At 41.8% G+C, this 25,356-nt stretch overlaps 1 protein-coding gene across 4 annotated transcripts in view; it reads right to left on the bottom strand.

Moving 5' to 3' along the window:
• The window catches only part of LOC115199727 (glutamate receptor ionotropic, delta-2), a 566,366-nt gene that overhangs the window by 101,310 nt on the left and 439,700 nt on the right, over positions 1 to 25,356 (bottom strand). For all 4 annotated transcript variants that reach the window (XM_029762106.1, XM_029762107.1, XM_029762108.1 and 1 more), the window contains one exon: positions 19,824 to 20,136. In XM_029762106.1, the coding sequence (XP_029617966.1) occupies positions 19,824 to 20,136 (313 nt within the window). The remainder of the gene's footprint in view (positions 1 to 19,823; positions 20,137 to 25,356) is intronic.

The following is a 25,356-nucleotide window of genomic DNA, read 5'->3' as shown; positions in this document are numbered from 1 at the left end:
TCCGAACGCTCTAGATGACCAGTTCTTATAGCCTTTAGCCATACCCTTATCCTCCTCCTCCTCTGTTCCTATGGTGATGTAGAGGTTAACCCAGGCCCTGTGTGTCCCCAGGCGCTCTCATTTGTTGACTTCTGTAACCGGAAAAGCCTTGGTTTCATGCATGTTAACATTAGAAGCCTCTCCCTAAGTTTGCTTTATTCACTGCTTTAGCACACTCCGCCAAACCTGATGTCCAAGCCATGTCTGAATCCTGGCTTAGGAAGGCCACCAAAAATTTGAACATTTCCACCCCCAATTACAACATTTTCCGTCAAGATAGAACTGCTAAAGGGGCAGAGTTGCAATCTACTGTAGAGATAGCCTGCAGAGTTCTGTCATACTATCCAGGTTTATGCCCAAACAGTTCAAGCTACTACTTTTAAAAATCCATCTCTCCAGAAAAAAGTCTCTCACTGTTGCCACTTGTTATAGACCTCCCTCAGCTCCCAGCTGTGCCCTGGAAGCCATATGTGAATTGATTAACCCCCATCTATCGTCAGAGTTCGTTCTGTTAGGTGACCTAAACTGGGATATGCTTAACACCCCGACCGTCCTACAATCTAAGCTAGATGCCCTCAATCTCATACGAATTATCAAGGAACCTACCAGGTACAACCCCAAATCCGTAAACATGGGCATCCTCATAGATATCATCCTGACCAACTTGCCCTCTAAATACACCTCTGCTGTTTTCAACCAGGATCTCAGCGATCACTGCCTCATTGCCTGCATCCGTTATGAGTCCATGGTCAAACGACCACCCCTCATCACTGTCAAACGCTCCCTAAAACACTTCTGCGAGCAGGCCTTTCTAACCGACCTGGCCCGGGTTATTGACCTCATCCCGTCAGTAGAGGATGCCTGGTTGTTCTTCAAAAGTGCCTTCCTCACCATCTTAAATAAGCATGCCCCTTTCAAAAAATGTAGAACTAAGAACAGATATAGCCCTTGGTTCACTCCAGACTTGACTGCCCTTGACCAGCACAAAAACATCCTGTGGTGCACTGCACTAGCTATGTATTGTCCCCACAACATGCAACTTTTCTCCCTCACTAACTTCAAGCATCGGCTGTCAGAGCAGTTTACCGATGGCTGCAGCAGTACACAGCCCATCTATAAATAGCCCATTTAACCAACTACCTACCTCATCCCTATATTTGTTTTTTTGTTTTTTCTGCTCTTTTGCACACCAGTATTTCTACTTGCACATCTATCACTCCAGTGTCAATTGCTAAATTGTAATTACTTCGCCACTATGACCTATTTTTTTGCCTTACCTCCTTACCTCCTTACTTCATTTGCACACACTGTACACAGATTTTTTATTGTGTTATTGACTGTATGTTTGTTTACCCCATGGGTAACTCTGTGTTATTATTTTCTTTGCACTGCTTTGCTTTATCTTGGCCAGGTCGCAGTTGTAAATGAGAACTTGTTCTCAACTGGCCTACCTGGTTAAATAAAGGTGAAATAAAAAAAAATTACAAATATATTCAAATGGTCCTTTTTCACCCAGGGGAGCTCTGCATTAAATTGGTCTCATATGTGAAAGTCAATGCAATTTGTCATCGAAAATAAATTCAATTATTGAAATTCTAATTATTCAATAGTTGTGTTTTGAGTTGAGGCATTTCTTCTTGAGTTAGTCCCTGCAATGAAGTCTGGACAGATATTGGACTCATTTCACAGAGTTAATGTTTCACCACTGAAAAGGTTTTAAGCCTTCCCAAGATAGGAACATAATTGGAACAGGAACTACTTAAATAGATTTTTTAACTTACGGTCTCTCATACTGTATGTCCTAACCTTTAGCTAATGAAACAGTTCCTGGAACAGTTGATGGCCAGTAGGACAGTAGGAGGAAGGCCATGCCTGATATTCCCACCTACTGTATTATCGATTCCACTGCATGGCTACTGGAGCCCAGAAAAGAACATAAGCTATATTATACCTGCAGAGCTCGCTGTATATTACACTTCCTTGCATTTTCACATCTTTTTGAATGTTCGATTCCAAGAATATCAGAGAACAAGACGTCACACTATTTCCTGGAACAGACAGGAAAAAGTTTGATTTTTGTCACGACGCCTACCGAAGGTGGCCCCCCCCCTCCTGCTCGGGTGGCGCTCAGCGGTCGTCGTCACCGGCCTACTAGCTGCCACTGATTCCCTTTTTGTTTTCCCCCTTTTCGTTATTAGGTGCACCTGTTTTGAGTTGGGCTGATTAGCGGGCTTTATTAGCCAGTAGGCCCGCCTGCTCTTTGTGCGGGATTATTTTCATTGTATGCTGTGCGTGGTGACACACTGTTTGTTGTACATTTTCAGTGGTGCGTGTGTTTTGCACAAGCTGTGTTTTTGTCCCTTGTGTTTGGGGCACTTTGTTTTGTAGTGCGCTCTGTGCGCTGTTTGGGTTGGCTTGTCGTTTAGTCATTGTGCCTATTAAAGCTAATACCTTGAATCGCTGTGTTCATGCACTTGATTCCTCGTCAGCAAACACCCACGCCTTACAGATTTGTCATGAATCTGTTGCTAAAGTGAGTGTTTGATTCCAAGAACATATTAGAGGACATGGTGTCGCACTACAGTATGTCGGACAACAGAGAGGAAACCGCCCGGGCAGATATTGGTGGCTATTTTAATTAGCTCATCATGAAACAAACCAACTCTTGTCATCCTGTTGTTCATTTGTGGTTGAAATCTGGTTAAAATGATTGTACATTGACATATTTTTGCGAGTTCAACCAAAATATCAATTCACATTCAACGGCAGTATGTTGAAAGAATATGTTGATAGAATTTTGATTCAACATACCTTTGCCCAGAGGGGATAGGTATATTTGTCATGAATCAAAAATTATTGCCATTACATTTACAGATGTTGATGAGGCAACGTGGAAGTGTACTTTGAAGCACTTTTACACCTACGTCTGCCTTTATCTCACACCGTTTAAGTGGAGGTGAATGTAGAAATCGGAACGAAGCCTTTTTGAACTGGTTGCACCTACGTCTGCCTTTAGGAGCAGGTTGCTGTGTCATCAATAGTCCACAATCAGTTGAACGGCTGTCTTTAGCCCAGTGGGAAAATTTTATTCCTTACAAAAGGGAACCGGTGTGAATCCAGCCCTGTCTGGCTGCCACATGTGGAGGTGGAAGATAAACTCCCAAGCCTGGCATCACAATTCTATGGAAAACACAAATTTCCTTTTGAACCACATCAGCAAAATCCCTCTGATGTTGAAAAGGAAAATAACAGAGTCAGCTAATCCTTTCAGCTTATTTACTTGGTTTGTTTCCCCCCCCCCCCCCATCTCGGAATCAATGAAAATAGGTTTATAATTTCAGGTTTTACAGTATAACAATGGAGAAATTCAGAGCCAGTTTTGCCACTGTTAATACGGCTGCTTGCATAAATATAGATGACACTGTACACAGTACAGTAGCCGATACAGTATGTAGCAAGCGGATCCATATTTGAAACGGACAACAAACACCAAGCAAAGCATTTCGGTTTAAGTTTTTGAAGGTAAATGGTTTGATGTGACCACAGAATTAGAATGAGTTCTTCACTCAAGTCAATGACGCCATAATGGGTAGTGATGGGGGAAAAATCGACATGTCAGGATATTATTTTTCACAATATATCATTTCCACTTTGACAATATCACAATATTATTTTTGCGCAAGTATGTTTCCTTCATAGCTTGTACCATGTTTAAATAGGAAGCCACATTTCTTTTATAGCACTTTTCCATGACTGATCAAAACTTATTTTCTCATGGCCCCTCTCTTTTCCCTCTGCAGCAGAAATATGGTGAGCAATATGTTTGGAACATTGAATCGCAAAAAGAAGTACAAGCACTATTTCAATGGATATGACTTGGCACTGGAGGTGGTAGTAGTGTGTGTAAACAAATTCCACAGGGTGAAAACATGACTGCAGTACATCAGTGCAGACAGACCTGACTACTTCAAACAGTCACATAAATGGTTGAGACTTTGATATTGTCAAAAACCCTTTCTGCTAGTTTTGACATGAGATGAGTTGACACGGGATCTGGAGTCTGCTGACACAATAAAGATAGGATCCTTATCAAGAAAATTGCAGCCAATGTCTGTTTTGGACTTGAACATTTGAAGTCTGTCTTGCCTCAGCAGATCTCCTGTGACTCGTCACGCTCTTTCAGCTCTTTCAGCTCATAGTCTGACGGTAATTTTGTATGAGACGCTCATATTCAATTGAAGTTGTGTCACTCTCAATATTTAAACTTTTACTTTAGTACTGAGGCTTCATCCCTGGATGGAGACAGAGGCTAGCTGAATTTTTTATCATCATTTCATGATGAGTTCTCGAGTTCTTGTCCTGGAGTAGTAGTCATGAAGGACAGTGGTTCTTGAAGGTTAGAAAGAAGTTGGATGGAAACACATGCTGTATTGTGTGGCCTGATGAAATCACGCCCATGATGAAATCCCGCCCATGTTGAAATCCCACTGCCCATTCACACACAAATACTGTCCCGGTATGACAGAGCAGCCCCCCCTCTCAGACATGGCGCTACTCATTATTGTTCCAGCCTGGCCTCAAAGCTTAGACGTTACATAGTAAATGAAAAGCTGTGATGCTTAAATTACTATGATGTGTTATGTTTGGTATGGTTAGATAAGTCAGTAGCCCAAAAAATGAAAGAGGAAGGTTGGTCGGAGAGGATGGGTGGGTATTTAACGCAAACGACTAGCATCCCAAAGGTTGTGTGTTCAAATCACATTGTGAACAACTTAACCATTTTAGCTAGTTAGCAACTTTGCAACTACTTACAATTGTTTTGCTACTTTGCAACTACTTGTTAGCTAACTTGTTAGGGTTAGCTTACTTTTTAGGGTTAGCTAACTTGTTAGCTAACCCTAACTTTAACCCATAATCCTAACCCATAATCCTAACTCTTAACCCTAACCTTAATCCTAACCTTAACCCCTAACCACCCCAACCGCTAACCCCCAATCCCTAGACTAGCTAATGTTAGCCACCTAGACACCTAGTTAACGTCAGCCACAACAAATTGGAATTCGTAACATATCATACGTATTGCACATTCGTAACATATCATACGAGTTGTAATCATATCATACTAATTGTAATTCGTAACACATCATACGAAACGGAAGATGGACTGCCATTCTCAGTCAGGACTGGCACACTTAATCAGACGTATATAATGTCAACCTACAGTAGAATCGCTGTCTGTCTGTTAGTATCGCCCCGAGAGAGGTTGACAATCATCAGCAGCATAGGTTCTATTTCAGCCTGCTATTGTTGGGGGGATAGGGCTACAGAATGTATTATTAATTTGTTTGGTAATACACTCCTCTGCTCCATCTCCAAACCCACTTTGACTGAGAAGAATAAAAAAAAGTTGGAAATATCTGAAGGTACCTCTATGCTCCTCCAATATAATATCTCTCTCTTACTTGGGAAAAGGACAGAGTGGTACTTAAATACTGCTGCCGATTGAAACACGGATATAGAATTAAATTGACACCTGATCCTTCCGATTCAATTTGTCGTGCAGATTCAATAACATTTTGATTCATTAGAATCACACTTGCAGGAATCAAATGTTTTATTTGATTTAATAGTGTTGAACCTCTCAGTCACCGTAAGAGATTAAAGGCAAAGTGTAACAGCCTTGCCTAAAACACTGCTCTTTTTCTACAGTCTGAGTGAACGTGAATCTCAATATGACCACAAATTCACACTAACCAGGTTTTACTTTTAGAATTCACCCTTAGACAATATTCTGTGTCAAAATCCTCAAATCCCAAAGTTAGAAGGGGGAGAAAACATAAATGGGTCCTGACACCTTAACAAATGAGTATTGACCCTGGGGTTTGCAGCTGACCACCTGTGGTGTCAAAACAGGAAGTGATGAAGATGCCTCCCCACAGGACCTGTCTCATGTGAGCTCAAGCCATGGTGATGTCAGCTCTGACACTGGTCGTGTTCCACAGGATGTGACAGGTGTGGCGGAACGCCTTCCGACGCTGCCATGTGTCACCCACACCGCCCAACAATGTCTGCCGCACACATTCTCAGGGAGCTGAGCAGTGAGGTCAGCAGTGCTCAGAGAGTATGCTGGGAGATGGGATTAGGGCGAGAGCGGGTGATGTGTCAGCTGTAATTACTGGTAGCAGCTAGGGGCTGGGAGGTGCTGGGAGGTGCTGCATGCTAGCAGGGCGTCCGGCTTTGCTCCAGCTTCACTGTTGTCTCTCACATCAGAATAATCAGAAGAGAAAGGGCTGAGGTGGAAGGGAAATTAACCTATCTGGGCCTGGACTTAGTCTGTAACCCCCCTTAGTGAGGCTAACTGAGCACACACACACTGCAACACAGATCACAACACACACTGCCCCCCCCTCTCTCTCTCTCTCTCTCTCTCTCTCTCTCTCTCTCTCTCTCTCTCTCTCTCTCTCTCTCTCTCTCTCTCTCTCTCTCTCTCTCTCTCTCTCTCTCTCTCTCTCTCTCTCTTACTGAGGTAAGACTTGGCACTGTCAGAGCTATCCATTAAGATGAGAGTCAGAGAGAATGTATGTGGGAGAGATGCAGAGAGATACTAGGATGTGTGTGTGTGTGTGTGTGTGTGTGCCTGTGAAGAGGTAGTACAATACAAAGACAGAAACAGAGAGTTTCTTGTACTGCAGATTCTGTTCTCAAATCAGTCACTGTTCCCTAGGGCCTGGAACTCCTCCAATCCCTCCTCTCTCCTTTTCCTCACACTAGAACACCAACTGGGTGTGACATTTGCAGTAAAGAGCAGCTGGAGTGATGCTCCAAGAAGTGAATCAGAGAGGGGAATGAATAAATATTAAATTCTGCAGCACTGAGAGGGACCTGCCGCATGATTCATCTTCGCATCGACGATCCTGCTGCAAGTGTTCAAACAGACATTGTCTATGGCTATTGCCTATATGTGCATCCCAAATGGCACCCGATTCCCTATAGTGCACTACTTTTGACTAGGGCATATTGAAGGGAATAGGGTGCCATTTGGGATGTACTTATTGGCAGCAGCCATAGACAATGTCTGTCCATATCTATTAGGCCAACCCACCCGTCCATTATTGATCAAACGTAGCATGAAACAAGCTTGTGCTATCCATTTCTCTAACAAGGCAATGGAAAGAAGGACATGGTCTATTTTCATGGGGGGTTGCACTGATGAACTCTGTTTGGAGTCACAACTAAGTCACATCCGCACAGTCTGGAATCAGTCTCTTTTTGGGCTTCTTCTGTTTCTTTGGATTTCCTTCTTGGCTTGCATTCTCTTTTTGTCTTGGCTTGGAGGATGAGGATGAGGATGAGGCTGTGGCTGAGCTGTCCAACTTGGTGTGACATTGCCTTTCACAGCCAGCCTCCGCTGGCCTATCCAACACCAGACACGGGAAAAAGGGAGGTGGAGAGTTCCAAGGCTCCAGCGTGTCGTTTCGTCTGCCCGTGGCTTCTCAGATTAGGAAGCTAATAGCAGCCTGGATAAATCCTGGGCTTGCTGAGAGGCGGACTGGCCCTGGCCCTGTGTGTCAGCGATAAGGGGAGAGGCCAGGAGGAAAGCAGCATGTCTCTCTCTGTACAGTAAGGGTCCCCACAATGAGGCTCCTCAAAGCTGTTTATAAAAGTCCTTCCACAGCGGCAATCTTCCGGACTAAGGCGAGGGAAAGGAGGGGATGATGACAGAGTGTTGTGGGCCTTATAGATTCCAGACATGGCGAGGGAGAGTGATGGGGTTGCTGCCTGGAGGAGAAGGATGAAAGGGAGGAAGTGGAGGAGGTGTTGGGAATTGCATATGAAAGGGCATGATGGTGGCCTATGGCCCTGAGTCTGGGTGTTCAGTCCACGGATGGATGGGGCTGACGTCTGGGGCTGACGTCTGGGGTTGGGGGTTTTAGAGTAGAGCCTGAGTTCTCTAGTTCCACTGCAGGGTGAGTGAACACAGCGATTTGTACAGTACTGTAACTGTGTGTGTGTGTGTGTGTGTGTGTGTGTGTGTGTGTGTGTGTGTGTGTGTGTGTGTGTGTGTGTGTGTGCGTGCCGCATTGTTTTCAAATGAAAGGGAAATTGGTTGTTGTGGTGTGTATATCTCCAAACATTCCTGTGGGTGTGCGTGATGCCGGTAGGTCTGTTTTGTGTGTGTGTGTGTGTGTGTGTGTGTGTGTGTGTGTGTGTGTGTGTGTGTGTGTGTGTGTGTGTGTGTGTGTGTGTGTGTGTGTGTGTGTGTGTGTGTGTGTGTATGCTGCATTGTTTTCAATTGAAAGGGAAATTGGTTGTTGTGGTGTGTATATTTCCAAACATTCCTGTGGGTGTGCGTGATGCTGGTAGGTCTGTTTGCGTAGGTGAAGGTGTGTGTGTGTGTGTGTGTGTGTGGAGCTGTCAGCATGGCGCTCTCGCTGTAGCCATCTCTTAATTAGAACACACTCTGCGGGACGCCACCTAAACCTAACTCCTAACTCTAATCCTAAATTTAACCCCTAACCCTTTACCCTAACCCTAGACATAATCCCTAAAATGTAAATAGTCTTTGTCCTCATGGGGATGTGGGAAATGTCCCCACGAGGGAGAATTCCTCTTGTGAATGTGCATGAATGTGCTGCTGGACCTCAGTCATGGGACCAAATGGAGGAAGGAAACTTCGATATGACTCAGTATTTCTGCTGGTTAATTGGAGCTGGTCTGAAAGAGAGATTAGACCTCAGGGGCGCTGCTAATCTGTTTCGTTTTACTTCAAAAATCTGTACTAAACAAAAGACTCCAAAATAACTTGGGTATGAAAGGCGTTCTGTAGCTCTGAGAGATCACTTTTAAACAACTAAAGCCGGACACGGCTGACACAGGCATATTCCCCATTCTGAATAGTCCCAAAAGATAGAGTAGGTTATTTAGATGCACTGTAGATCTGATACAGTGGGATAGGTGTAAGCAAAATGGTGGAATTTCCACCTAGACAATTAAAGCGCAAGGTGGAGCTATTACCGTATTGCAGGGATCCCCAATAAGGTTCAAGGACCAAGTTCGGCCAATGTGGGATTTTATTTGGAACCCCAAGTTTCCTGTGAAAAAATGTTTTATGGTATAATGTTTTACATGTTTGTTGTTGGACATAAAAAACTGTAAAATCCCCAGGAAATCAGCTGAAAGCGATTTTAATTTAGGAAATATGTTCTTGTATTCCCATGCACAATGAATAGGCATATGTGATCATATCCCAATGTAATAAAGGTTTGATATTATTCTGTTTTTGTCAAATACTGTATCTCTTTGGGATTCTAGTGGTACATTTTCAGTGTACAAATGATTTATAACTATGTTGCGGCCCCCTGACCATCCGCTCATGGACAAATCAGCCTACGGCTGAATGTAATTGGGGACCCCTGCCCTATTGACTAGTGCCTTCAGAAAGTAATCACACCCCTTGACGTTTTCCACATTTTGTTGTGTTGCAGCCTGAATTTAAAATGGTTTAAATTGAGATGTTGTGTCACTGGCCTACACACAATATCCCATCATGTCAAAGTGGATTTATGTTTTTCAAATATATATATATATTTTTTTTAAATGAAAAGCTGAAACGGCTTCAGTCAATAAGTATTCAACCCTAAATAAGTTCAGGAGTAAAAAATGTGGTTTACATAATAAGTCACATGGACATGGACTCAGCAGTGAATTTCAAACACAGATTCAACCACAAAGACCAGGGAAGTTTTCCAAAGCCTCGCAAAGCTTTCATCTGGTCTTTGTGGTTTAATCTGTGTTTGAAATGCACTGCTCGACTGAGGGACCTTACAGATAATTGTATGTGTAGGGTACAGAGATGAGTCAATACTTTGTAGAGTCACCCTTTGCAGCAATTACAGCTGCAAGTATCTTGGGATATGTCTCTATAAGCACATCTAGCCACTGAGATTGTTGCCCATTCTTCAAGGCAAAACTGCTCCAGCTCCTTCAAGTTGGATGGGTTCCGCTGGTGTACAGCAATCTTTAAATCAAACCACAGATTTTCAATTGGATTGGGGTCTGGGCTTTGACTAGGCCATTCCAAATTATTTCAATGTTTCCCTTTAAACCACTCGAGTGTTGCTTTAGCAGTATGCTTAGGGTCACTGCCCTGCTTGAAGGTGAACCTCTTTCCCAGTCTAAAATCTCTGGAAGATAGAAACATGTTTCCCTCAAGAATTTCCCTGTATTTAGCGCCATCCATCATTCCTTCAATTCTGACCAGTTTCCTAGTCCCTTACGATGAAAAAAATCCCAACAGCATGATACTGCCACCACCATGCTTCACTGTGGGGATGGTGTTTTCGGCGTGATGAGAGGTGTTGTGTATGCGCCAGACATAGGGTTTTCCTTAATGGCCAAAAAGCTACATTTTAGTCTCATCTGACTAGAGTACCTTCTTCCATATGTTTGGGGAGTCTCCCACATGCCTTTTGGCGAACACCAAATGTCTTTGCTTATTTCTTTCTTTAAGCAATGGCTTTTTTTCTGGCCACTCTTCCATAAAGCCCAGCTCTGTGGAGTGTACGGCTCAAAGTGGTCCTATGGACAGATACTCCAATCTCCGCTGTGGAGCTTTGCAGCTCCTTCAGGGTTATCGTTGGTCTTTTTGCTGCCTCTCTGATTAACGCCTTCCTTGCCTGGTCCGTGAGTTTTGGTGGGAGGCCCTCTCTTGGCAGGTTTGTTGTGGTGCCATATTCTATCCATTTTTTAATAATGGATTTAATGGTGCTCCGTTGGATGTTCAAAGTTTCTGATATTTTTTATAACCCAACCCTGATCTGTACTTCTCCACAACTTTGTCCCTGATCTGTTTGGAGAGCTCCTTGGTCTTCATGGTGCCGCTTGCTTGGTGGTGCCCCTTGCTTAGTGGTTTTGCAGACTTTGGGGCCTTTCAGAACAGGTGTATATACAGTATACTGATTTCATGTGACAGATCATGTGACACCTAGATAGCACACAGGTGGACTTAATTTAACAAATTATGTAACTTCTGAAGGTTATTGGTTGCACCAGATCTTATTATGGGCTTCATAGCAAAGGGGGTGAATACATATGCACACACCATTTTCCGTTTTTTATTTTGTATAATTTTTTGAAACAAGTTATTTTTTTCATTTCACTTCACCAATTTGTACTATTTTGTGTTTGTCCATTACATGAAATCCAAATAAAAATCTATTTAAATTACAGGTTGTAATGCAACAAAATAGGAAAAACGCCAAGGGGGATGAATACTTTTGCAAGGCACTGTACTACCCTACCCCATTCAAAGGGACTTAACTCTTTTGTCTTGCCCATTCACCCTCTGAATGGCACCCACACAAGCAATTGTTGCAAGGGTTGAAAATAATGTTTTTACCTGTCTCACCTACAGCTGTGGCGGTCATGAAATTTTGTTAGCCCGGTGATTGTCAAACAAATAACTGCCGGTCTCACGGTAATTGAACGCTAATTAACATAACATCTCCTGGCAAGCCACTGATGCATTTCAAAAAGTCTAATAAATCCATGTAATATAGCCTACACTATCACAATAAATCCATTATTTATTTTAGACAGGTCTAGAGTAACATGATATGAAGTAAATGTTGTCTATTTCAGAAGAACAGAATAGCATACTCTGAGTTGTCCTTATGTTAGGCCCTGATCTGGCTATGCCGTATGGCTGTGGGCTACACTAGTTCCTTTAGCAGACAAGATTTGCTTATAATTCCGTGCCATTATTTTACATTATTTCATAATATGAAGAATACAATTGAACACATAGCTGAATAAAATAGAAATTATATTTTCTCCAAACGATTTGAGGGAGTGCGCATACGCCGCTATTCTGCGTTGAGCGTTTAACAAAAAGCAGGTCCTTCTATATGCTAATTTGTTATGTAACTTTAGTTAAATGAAGGTTAAATAAAAATAAATAAAAGTTGTGATACAAAATCGGTTTGGATTTTAGTAACATTCTAAGGCTGCATGATGCAACTCTAATTAAGATTTGAAAAAAGTTGCATGAAAGGCATGAGCTCTGTTTTCTCACGCAATTGCATAGCCGATAGAAATGTTGCGCAACATGAGCTCATGGGCTTCTCATGAAGTACTTGATTTTCGAATAAATCTGCATTGATGTCAGTGTGATTAGAGGGACAATAGAGTGCTGAGTACCAGGCAGTTAGCAAGTTTGGTAGGCTACTAATTGTCACGCCTGGTCCCGCTCTCCCTCTCTGGCGCTTGAGTTGATAATTAAGTGTTCACTCCCTGTACCTGCTTCTCGGCTCTACCAGCGTCGATCCTTACACTAATGACCATCAGCAGCATCAGAGTTTGGAGAAGCCTAATTACGTAACTAAACAGTCACATGGAATTTGACTGCTGTCCTGACCCGTGACCACCGGTCTGGCACTAATACAGTCACCGTAACAGCCCTATACTCCCCTTCATTTACACTGATTGAAGTGGATCATAGCTTTCACCTGAATTCACCTGGTGAGTCTGTCATGGAAAGAGCAGGTGTCCTTAATGTTTTGTACACTCGGTGTGTTATTTCTATTGGATGACAAAGAGCCAAAGCTGGTGCTGCATCGTCATGTTTGATCAGTCATCTATGTCTGGCTGATTCTACCCCAGCAGTGAAAAATATATTTTTCTTCTGTCAATTCTCACATAGAAACTTAATTGGGAGGAAGAATGTTTGAAATACTTTTTACATTTGTATCACAAACCATTTTTGATACATTTTACATTTGTATCACAAATCATGATGAAAGTGGCCCTTTCAGGCCCTTTTCAGACCTATACATGCCTCCTGTAAGACCCTGCGATCCATGAACCGTACACGATACAGACATCTTGGTGTCATTATCGTCCTTATAGTGCGCTCTAACATATGGAGTATGTCTACATTCAGAAATACAATGTTTCACATTCATTTATTCAACATTAAAACAATTACTAATGAGTATCTCAAAACGACCCTTTTTGAATTTGCTGATGTTTAGACATGTTGTTTGGAACAATATACTCTTCAAACACATCACATTTCCAGAGCGATATGAACCATTATATCATAGACATTAAAATCAGTAGGTAGTGGTAGCGTTGACGTTTTCCTATGGAAAACTCCCGATGGCGCATGAAGCAGGAAGTATTTTAATTTGAAGCATGCCATATTGCTGAATGGGGCTGAATGGCACCCAAAAAATCGCTAAGGATCATGGTGAAAGTGGCCGTAACTAGCAAAGGATCAGGGTCAATGTAGTCGTTTTTATCCTGCCTGAGAGAGTCAACCATTAGCCTCCTCGTAGCCTGCCGGCCAATGAATGGTCTGTGTCAGCAGGTGGTCCTGTGTGAAGACAAATGTAGTAGTCAGAATGGATCACTATTTAATTAAATATCTCGATTTGTAGCGAACTTTAAAATAATTCACAGTGTGGATCGAACTTCATCATAATAAACTAATTTTAGAGACCAAAACAATCGTCAACATTTTTTTTTTGCTTGGCTGTTCTGCCGATCGTAATTTACATAGGCTTTCTAGGGCAGACTAGGGCTTTTGGCACCGCTAGGTTGTTACGCAGTAGCCGACCATCAGAGCTCATGACTTCACACTCCAGACTGGACATTGAGGGCCTGCATTTTATACTTACAAATCAGTTGCGGTCGGTGATGTTTAAGATGAGGGAGGACAATTATTTTTTGTCTGAGCTTGGCCTTATTTCTATTACAGCATATTGGTTGACTGTCATTCATATTCTATTCACCCAGCTCAATGTAACATCGATAGGTTTAGGCTATTACATGATACTCTAACTTTCCCTGTACCCATCATGAGGTTGCAACAACCTAGCCAATGATTGAACGTTTAAAACGTAGGTGCACAGGTCGAGAGAAACATTTGAGTAATTAAGGTGACAGACTGTGGCACATTCAATACCGCCTTGCACACTCTTGCTTGCATCTAGCTGATCTGGGGTTTAATCATTAGTCAAACAGTTGCGACCCATTCTGTTTGCTTCCGTTTAAGAAATGTTTTTCAACAGAATCGGCAGAATGAATATACATACGCCTGATCAATGTTCCCTCTAGCTGCGCGCAGAAGAAATATTAGCCCTCGCAGAGAAGCAGGAGATTGAATTTCGCTCAACTTTCTAGAGTTTTCCCCATTAGTTAACACTATCAATTCCCTATACTGTGGGAAATGTGATCAAATCAACGCAATACTAGCCACTTTCAATGCAACATACCGAAACAAAACGAACTATGCAAGACTTACTATCCAAAACTAATCATGCAAGATATTCTGTTATAGGCAGAGCGCATCGGACGCAGGCCTGTACTCTACACAGACCGGTGTGCCATAACCAATCAGAGTTGCAGTAAGCCTACATGCAAATAGACAATTGCCATATATGGATTTGTGCCATTCACTTTGAACTGGACTGTTTTACAGCATGAGTGGACACGATTATTATGTGTTTGTTTTGAGATCAAAGCGAGATTTGCATATAGCCACATATGTTCATTTGTTCATATTCTTTGCTAGTTAGTAAGTTATTAGCCCAGATATCAGTGGAGTGAAGTAATTAAGTAAAAATACTTTAAAGTACTATATATCTGTACTTTACTTTACTATTCATAATTTGGACAACTTTTACTTTTACTGCACCACATTCCTAAAGAAAATAATGTACTTTCTACTCCATACACTTTCCTTGACACCCAGAAGTACTCATTACATTTTGAAGCAGGACAGGAAACTGGTCCAATTCACACACTTATCAAGTGAAAATTCATGGTCATCCCTACTGCATCGGATCTGGTGGAATCACTAAACACAAATGCTTTGTTTGTAAATTATGTCTGAGTGTAGGCTGAGTGTTGGCTATCCGTAAGTAAACATAATAAAATAAAACCGTGCCATCTGGTTTGCCTAATTTAAGGAATTTAAAATGATTTATACTTTAACTTTTGATACTTAAGTATACAGTGCATTCAGAAAGTATTCAAACCCCTTGACTTTTTCCACATTTTGTTACATTACAGCCTTATTCTAAAATTGATTAAATCATTTTTCCCCTCATCAATCTACACACAATACCCCATAATAACAAAGCAAAATAGAAATGTTTGCAAATGTATTAAAAAGTAATGTATTGAATATGACATTTACATAACAAAATGTGGAAAAAGTTAAGGGGTCTGAATACTTTCCGAATGCACTGTGTGTTAGCAATTATATTTAATTTTGAAACTTAAGTATATTTAAAAGCAAATACTTTTAGAATTTTACTCAAGTAGTATTTTACTGGGTGACTTTCACTTTTACTTGAGTTCCTACAAGAGCACAAAACGTGTACATTTCTAGCCATCTTTGAAAAGCGAGTCAGGAAAAGGGCTTTGTTCTATGTCTTAAAGTAGAAGTGTTGTATTTTGAGACATGCTTGAATATGCTTAGTAGCCAATAGGCAGAGGGTAGCATAATTTGCTGGATTCTCTGTAATAATTGTCACAGCTGCTCCTGCTACGCCCTCTGGTGTTCATACGGTGTCTTCTTGACCTGCAGTTACTCCCCCTGCAGTTACTCCCTCTGTACACTCTCTCGCTCTCTCTCCCTCTCTTTGTGATTGTGTGTTTGGAGACAGGTGTGCTGAAGTCAGAGCAGATCCCTACCAGCTGCAACTCGTTCCATAATCAAGACCTCTACAAATACTCAATCCTGCCACTTCCACTCTGCCAGATCGTAATCTCTGCTCAGTCAGTTCATGATTCTAGCCATTTATTAGTACTCAAGATCCTGGTACTCTGCTGTGCCTCTTTCCCTGCCTGACACCGTTTATCCTCTCATTGCAGTTACCTCTCTGGCTCCTGTCTCCTTTTCCACATCTCACCACACAACTACCTTGCTCTGGATTTTACTCACCACCACTACTTTGGATACCCCTCAGGACCTGTTTACCCTGTTCTACTCAGCCAACTCCAACCTCAGTCTCCACATCTGGTTTTTCTGCAACTCATCCGAGCTACCCCGGATCTGCACTCCATATCTCTCTGTGCAACAATAAACATTTTGGTTCATTCATCCCTGTTTCCTCATCTGAGTCTGCTCTTTTGGGTTCTCCTGTGTCGCTCCGCATAACAATACTAGTATGGGACTAAGTGGTTTCTTGCATCGAACAACAGTACAAAATGTTCAGCCACATCCTTGTCTGAAGGACAAGTGGATAAACAGGTTAATGTCAATCCCAGCATGCTTTTTTTTTTCAAAGGTTTGAACATCACACATTGGCTGCTACTGTAGGCTGAATGACAGAACCTCTATTTCCATGTTAAAATGTTATGCGATGCATATTCTCAATCGTTTTTTTATTGTAGGCCAGTCTGGTAGGACTACATTATGATCAAATAGCCACAGTAGCCTACATGGCCACTGTTTAAACAGTCAATTAAAACACGTACAGCTTCAGTGTTCACAGTAAACACGTGCCGAAAGTAGCACAACATTTTCACAACATTCAAGTTTGTGCTCAGCAAAATAAAATGTTTTGGAGGGAACATTGCCCCTGATCACACGCAAACACAGTTCACTTTCATAGCAGCCACATACAAGCATGATCATTTTGCTCATTGTATAATTATTTCTCTCATCTTCACCTAGCATCCCTCTCTGTTTGAGCCGGGTGTTTGAGTAGTCAAAACTAGCTAGCTGCATTCGCTAGCTAAGTGAAAGTGATTTTTTTTAAAGAAATGGATATTGTTCAAAACTGTTCAACTATTGTCTTTCTCTCTATTTGAGTCAACTACTCACCACATTTTATTAACTGCAAGGCTAGCTAGCTGTAGATTTTGCTTTCAGTTCTATATTCATTCTCTGATCCTTTGATTGGGTGGACAACATCTCAGTTCATGCTGCAAGAGCTCTGATAGGTTGGAGGATGTCCTCGGGAAGTTGTCATAATTACTGCGTAAGTCTATGGAAGAGGGTGAGAGCCATGAGCATCATAGGTTTTGTATTGAAGTCCATGTAACCAGAGGAGGACAGAAACTAGCTGTCCTCCAGCTACACCATGGTGCAACCCTACAGAGTGCTGTTGAGGCTACTGTAGACCTTTATTGCGAAACAGTGTGTTTAAATCAATGATTTGTTAACGTGAATATATTTAGTATAGTTTTTTCTAAAAATGATAATTTTTTTAATGTTTCACATTTAAAAAAAATTCAATTCACTGAAGAGGATGGTCCTCCTTTACCTCCTCTGAGGAGCCTCCACTGATTGGCATTAAATCTCATTAACCAATCACATTCCTCCTTTAGGATTGCACATTCAGCAAATCACCAGCAGAGGGAGTTCCCATTGAATACATTTAACATTCAGTGTGTTGATGGTGCTCATAAAATTAATTAGAACTTCAGAATCAGCAGAGAGCCCACTCTTGAAATTTGATGTACTTGTAGAGTATATTGTTCCCAACAATGTCTTCAAATAAAATAAAAAAGGGTAGTTTTGAGATATCCATATTAATATTTGTAATGTTCATGTGAAACATTGTATTTCAGAATTTAGACATACTCCATATGTTAGTGCACACTAAAAGGACTATAATGACACCAATATGTTGTCGGTATCATGTACGGTTCACAGATAATAGAGTCTTACAGGAGGCATGTATACTCCTCCCATAGGGAGGTCAGAGACCTGGCCGGGTGGTGCCAGATTAACAACCTAACCCTCAACGTAACCAAGACCAAGGAGATGATTGTGGACTACAGGAAAAGGAGGACCGAGCACGCCCCCCTTTCTCATCGACGGGGCTGTAGTGGAGCAGGTTGAGAGCTTCAAGTTCCTTGGTGTCCACATCACCAACAAACTAGAATGGTCCAAACACACCAAGACAGTCGTGAAGAGGGGACGACAAAGCCTATTCCCCCTCAGAAAACTAAAAAGATTTGGCATGGGTTCTACAGCTGCAACATCGAGAGCATCCTGACTGGTTTCATTACTGCCTGGTACGGCAACTGCTCGGCCTCAGACCGCAAGGCACTTCAGAGGGTAGTGCGTACGGCCCAGTACATCACTGGGGCTAATTTGCCTGCCATCCAGGACCTCTACACCAGGCGGTGTCAGAGGATGGCCTTAGAAATTGTCAATGACCCCAGCCACCCCAGTCATAGACTGTTCTTTCTACTACAGCATGGCAAGCAGTACCGGAGTGCCAAGTCTAGGACAAAAAGGCTTCTCAGCAGTTTTTACCCCCAAGCCATAAGACTTGATACTGATTTGATACTGTAGGTCTAAAAAGGTAAAAAGCATGTCAAAAATCCTTTCTCTCAATTAAGTTTATATGAGAGAATTGCCAGAACAATCTGAGATACTTAAAATATTTTTCGCTCCTGCTGACGTGGAATCGCCCATCTTCAGACTCTATCTGGGATGTTGTTGTGTACTGAGGACCTCCAAATCAATTCACCCCCGAGGACAATGCCTGAGTCCCAAATGGCACCCTATTCCCTATATACTGCACACATTTTGACCAGAGCCCTATGAGGCCTGGTCAAAAGTAGTGCACTAAATACTGTATATAGGGAATAGGGTGTTATTTGGGATGCACACGATGTGTCAGAATACTGAAGAGGTTTGGGACAGAGTATTTCAATAACAGTATCCCTTCCAGCATGGTGTGTGTGTGTGTCTTTGTGTGTAATTCTGTGTGTGTTTATCTTTGTGTCTGTGTGTCTCTATGGCTGCGTTTATACAGGCAGTCCATTTATGATCTTTTTTCCACTAGTTGGTCTTTTGACCAATCATATCAGATCTTTTCACATCAAATCTTGATCTGATCTGATTTGTCAACAGGGAAAAAAATATCAGAGTTGTACTGCCTGTGTAAACGCAGCCTATGTGTGTATTTACGCATGAACTGTTCAAGAGCCTTGGGATGTTGATGTCTATTCAACGTATAATCAGCCACAATTGACCAAGGCGTCAAAGGCTCTCCTGAATCAAGCTCTTGTAGTTTGCCTCGTTGTTGATACTGAGGTGAGAATTGGTTTACTAATAATTTGATAATGACTAGATGACTAAAGTGTAATTACAACTAAAAGAAGATCGATTGTGAATAAAAGGGAACAATTAGCATTTATCATTATCATCATTACCGACATTAGTAAAATGTAGATTGAGAATTTGCTTATTTTGCTGTGAGCTCATCGGTGGCTCATTCAAAATAAAATATTCCCCCAAACGCTAAAATCATTCCCAGAATTTGCATAATTAATGTGGCCCAAAATGTACTACTCTGAGTCCTTGAGCATAATAACAAATACTAATGGTACTCTGAAAAAAAAACTCACACACATCTCTCTTAGTCAATGCCATTATTGCTCTCTGCTTTTTCTTTGCTTTCTTCCATTCTCCTATTTTCCTTAATCCCCCCCACCCTCTTTTCCTCAAATCCAGAGAAATGGATATCAGCCTGACCTTTGAAAGAACGCTGAAAGACAACCATCACCATGTTTTTGTCTCTCGTTCCCTCGTTCCCTCTACACATCCAACACTTCTCTCTCTCTTCTCCCACCTATTTCACTTTCTCTCTCTTTCTCTTCAACATAAACCCATCCCCTTGCGATACTCACAATTTATTTTAACAACAATGAAACTATTAAAAACAGGGATAGTAAAGGGTAGATAATACACACCAGGTGATGAAAATACATTTCTAAAGAAAACAAAAGTATACCAACAAAATATAACTCACCCTGCTGGACGAATGATCCGTAGACAAACCACATGGAGTTGTAGAGGGTGGTGGAGGAGACGGAGCCCATGGGCAGGCGCGGCGGGTTGAGCCAGTTAAGCAGGTAGACCAGTATGCCCACCAGTAGCACCGTGCCCGCGATGCATGCCCATAGCGACAGGTCAAAGGGCGCCAGGCAGGCGAACATGTCCACGGTGCGTTCAGCCTTCCTGAGCAGCACGCCCACTGAGTAGTCCATGTAGCGCGTGGTAAAGTCCACCACACTCTCCCGCTCTGGTGTGATGGTGAGAGCCGAGAGACCCATGTCAGCACGCTGGAAAACAAACACACGCATGGACACACACACACGCAAATGCACGCACGCACACACAAACACAGATTCATTAATGCCAAGATTCAAGGTGTATAGAATTCAAGAAAATTAGGGGATTCTGTGAACACACACATCAGAAATCACTGCATCCAATTGGTTCCGTGGTAAGGCGGAGGGGTATGAGAAATTAAACTTTGCTTGGAGTTCTGTTTTTAGACATTCATTTAATTCATGCATACATCAATAGAATCACATCTGCTTTCTGCCATGGCTATTCTGTCGCTGCTGATGATCACAGTCCTCCTCTCCTTTCTTTTGTCAAAACAGGCACATATCGACTCCACACTCGCTATCTGACACACTTAATACTCACACACTTCACAGACGAGATAGATAGGGGAAAAGACAATACCATGTTAATTACCTAGATATTGCATCAGTAAATTGAGGGATTGCCATTTTCTGTGTGACCGTCTATTGTATTGATGCGAAGCAGAGGTTATGGAGATTAATATGGCTGTGAGTCATAGCGTGAGCATAGGAGGAGTTCAGTCATCTCCAAGGAAACTGTTTTTAGGAAGAAACCGGAGGATGAGGGTACCTCGATAGGTCATTAACCCGCTAAGCCAATCAGAGAGTCTGAATTAGAAAGCACATGTTGGTCCACTGAAAACTGTGTTGTTCAAACCTCTCAAGGTCCTACTATAACTGATAACCTCACGATATACGTGTGTCTGTGTGTGTGTGTGTGTGTGTGTGTGTGTGTGTGTGTGTGTGTGTTTATGCAGGCCAGGGTCAGCTATAAACCCACTAAGGCAAATTTAATTTCCTCCCACATGTTGTGTCTCATTATTATAAGACGCTGTGTGCAAATACTATATACACTGAGTGTACAAAACATAAGGAACACCGGCTCTTTCCATTATATAGACTAACCAGGTGAATCCAGGTGAAAGATATGATCCCTTATTGATGTCACTTGTTAAATCCACTTCAATCAGTGTAGATGAAGGGGAGGAGACAGGTTAAAATAGGATTTTAAGCCTTGAGACAATTGAGACTTTGATTAGGTATGCGTGCCATTCAGAGGGTGAATGGGCAAGACAAAATAATTAAGTGCCTTGGAACGGGGTATGGTAGTATGTGCCGAGCACACCAGTTTGACTGTGTCAAGAACTGCAACGCTGCTGGGGTTTTCACGCTCAACAGTATCCCGTGTGTATCAAGAATGGTCCACTACCCAAAGGACATCCAGCCAACTTGACACAATCGTGTGACGCATTGGAGTCAACATGGGCCGACACATGAGTCTGTTCTGAGGGCAAAAGGAGGTGCAACTCAATATTAGGAAGGTTTTTCCTATATAGTGCACTACTTTTGACCAGGGACCATAGGACTCTGGTCAAAAATAGAGCACTAAATAGGGAATTGGGTGCCACCTGGGACACACCCTATGACTAACATAAGAACAGAGTACTACTTCCCCTTCGCTCTGCTTTTATTCAATATCAGGGGTGAAATAGCTCCTACCAGCTGACATCAAGTGTATAACACACAAACTGTGTGAGAATATGAATGACTCCACATCTAAATGGTGCCGACTAGTTTCAGTGTGGGTTATTCCGAACCGAACTAGCACTGTTGTAGACATCTGGAATTCATCCCAAATTGCAGCCTATTCTCTTAATAGTAGACTTCTTTAAATGAAAGGTAGTGCAGGATAAAGGGAATTGGGTGCCATTTGGAATGCCCTCCTGGTTATAGCTCCAGAACTAGCACTAGCAAATTAGTTTAATGAGGAAAAAAATAGATATAGTTCCCACATGGGGTAAGAAGAGCTGATGTTATTTTACCCACACACACACACACACACACACACACACACACACACAATTACCGTAATTTCCGGACTATCGAGCGCACCTGAATACAAGCCGCACCCACTGAATTTTAAAAAACATATTATTTTGAACATAAATAAGCCGCACATGTCTATAAGCCGCAGGTGTTTACCGGTACATTGAAACAAATGAACTTTACACAGGCTTTAACGAAACCCGGCTTGTAACAAAAAAATAATAATTAGCAGTAAGCTTTAGTTGTCTTTTTGCACTGAGTCAATTCCTCATGCTGCTGTTTCCAACGTCTTATCATCGACTCATTAAGACCAAGCTCCCGTGCAGCAGCTCTATTTCCTTTTCCAACAGCTAGATCAATCGCCTTCAACTTGAAAGCTGCATCATATGCATTTCTCCGTGTCTTTGCCATGATGAGAGTGACAAAATGACTACCGTAATCAGAATGATGGGAAGTTTGAGAGCGCTCGATTTAATCTAAACAGTAAACCAAAAAGTTGTTTGACCTTAACCCGTTCGGCAATTTCATTGGTCTAATGAAAGCTTCATGCCGCCAAAAAACTGAGCACGTCACAGAATGTGTTTTTTTGGAGAAAAAAAAATGAAAGCGTGAAAAATCCATATATTAGCCGCGTCATTGTTTAAGCCGCGAGGTTTAAAGCGTGGGAAAAAAGTTGCGGCTTATAGTCCGGAAATTACGGTAATCACTTGATTTAATTAGCTAATTTCACGGTCTGGTAAGGAAACAACATGCTTAAACAAGCAGAAATGGTCATTTACTGTACGCAGCACATGAAAAATATGAGGACCCAAGTGTGTTCCCAGCATGCTTTTGGGGTGTGGGGCGACACCAGTGAGTGTGTTGGTGGTGGAAGAACCAACACCCTGGCTATGTCCTAATGATCTCTTCTTCCTCCCAAAATTTGCACTTGTTAACTTCCCTTCACTGATTTGAAGGAAATGACTGTTGTAAGAAATATGGTGGAAACTCTCACTAGCCCAAGCCTCCATCAATCCAATGCTTTTATTTATGTGGGAAGTAGTGAACGAGTGCACACTTCAGGTGAAATAAGATATTATTGGGATGCACTCCCACTCCCATTGGTCACTCAGTGTGCACTAATAGGAAAGCTTGACTGGAGATCAGTTGATCTTTGACCTTACAGCTGCGTTTAAGCCATTGAACTGTTTCTTGAACAGATCTAAATGTGTTGTAAGATGCATTCTTAATGAACTTGATCCACTTCAAAAAAGAGTTACTACAATCATCATCAGTTAACCTGGAAATTTTCATGAAACACGGATTGGAACTTAAACCTCTTATAGACTAAACAACAACGTTCAATAGACAGTTCACCAAAAACGACAAAATTACCTAATGGTCTCCTTAACCTGTAAGCCGTCTATGGACAGAGTCAGATTTGATCCGCAAAACCAATAACACGCTAAGGAAACCAATATGCAATTTTGTCATTTGAGTGAACGATCACTTTAAAATGATTGAAAATTCTATTGTAGTGTTTCAATGTAATGCAACATCAGTGGGAGGTTAATGTGAATTGTCTGTTTATGACTTTAAGGACTCTTCATGACATGTCAATATTGTATGTCAATAATGTTTACGATGTACGGTAGGTAACCAGCAGATAGTAGTCTATACTGTGTGTGTGTGTGTGTGTGTGTGTGTGTGTGTGTGTGTGTGTGTGTGTTTACAGGCAGACATCTTTAAATTCCCACTGCACTGTCATTGTATTCAGGCCATTGTGCACAGGATGAGCATGGGCATTCTGTGTGCTTTGGAACATACAAGGTCAAGGGAAAAACACTATTCATAGGAAGCATTCAGAAACATCAAAGAAGAGCATACACAAAAAAAAGTATTATTCTCGAAAAACCATTCCTGATAAGAAATAATATCACACAAACGAAAGATAACTATTGTAAAATATACCGTGTATGTAAAATGTATATAATATGTATGAGCTGGAAGTGGAAGCCTAGGTGTTGTTGTCCATTAGTTCACTCCAATTAGGGGAGGGGTTGTTAGGGTCCGGGGAAGATAATAAAGGAAAATATACAGTACCAGTCAAAAGTTTGGACACATGTACTCAATCAATTTTTATTTTATTTTATTTTACTATTTTGTACATTGTAGAATAATAGTGAAGACATCACAACTATGAAATAACACATATGGAATCATGTAGTAACCAAAAAAGTATTAAACAAATCAAAATATATTTTTTATTTGAGATTCTTCAAAGTACTGTAGCCACCCTTCGCCTTGCTGACATCTTCGCACACTCTTTGCATTCCCTCAACCAGCTTCATGAAATAGTCATCTGGAATGCATTTCAATTAACAATGCGTTTAAGCTAATCAGTTGTGTTGTGACAAGGTAGGGGTGGTATACAGAATAAAGCCCTATTTGGTAAAAGACCAGGTCCATATTATGGTAAGAACAGCTCAAATAAACAAACAGAAACAACCGTCCATCATTACTTTAAGACATGAAGGTCAGTCAATCCGGAATATTTCAAGAACTTTGAACATTTCCTGAAACATTGAACTTTTCTTCAAGTGCAGTCGCAAAACCCATCAAACGCTATGATGAAACTGGCTCTCATGAGGACCGTCCCAGGAAAGGAAGACCCAGAGTTACTTCTGCTGCAGAGGATAAGTTCATTAGAGTTACGAGCATCAGAAATTGCAGGCCAAATAAATGCTTCACAGAGTTCAAATAACAGACACATCTGAACATCAACTGTTCAGAGGAGACTGCGTGAATCAGGCCTTCATGGTCGAATTGCTGCAAAGAAACCACTACTAAAGGACACCAATAATAAGAAGAGACTTGCTTGGGCCAAGAAACACGAGCTATGGACATTAGCCCGGTGGAAATCTGTCCTTTTGTCTGATCAGTCCAAATTTGAGATTTTCTTTTACAACCACAGTGTCTTTGTGAGACGCAGAGTAGGTGAACAGATGATCTCTGCATGTGTGGTTCCCACTATGAAGCATGGAGGAGGAGGTGTGATGGTGTGGGGGTGCTTTACTGGTGACACTGTCAGTGATTTTTTTTTTTAAATTCAAGGCACACTTAACCAGCAGGGCAACCACAGCATTCTGCAGTGATACACCATCCCATCTGGTTTGAGCTTAATGGGACTATTGTTTTTCAACAGGACAATGACCCAACACACCTCCAGGCTGTGTAAGGGCTATTTGACCAAGAAGGAGAGCGATGGAGTGATGCATCAGATGACCTGGCCTCCACAATCACCCAACCTCAACCCAATTGAGATGGTTTGGGATGAGTTGGACCGCAGAGTGAAGGAAAAGCAGCCAACAAGTGCTTAGCATA

The sequence above is a fragment of the Salmo trutta genome, chromosome 9 (assembly GCF_901001165.1).
Source record: "Salmo trutta chromosome 9, fSalTru1.1, whole genome shotgun sequence".
Lineage (NCBI taxonomy): Eukaryota > Metazoa > Chordata > Actinopteri > Salmoniformes > Salmonidae > Salmo > Salmo trutta.
Note: the sequence above shows the minus strand (reverse complement) of the source record. Positions and strands in the feature narration are given on the sequence as shown.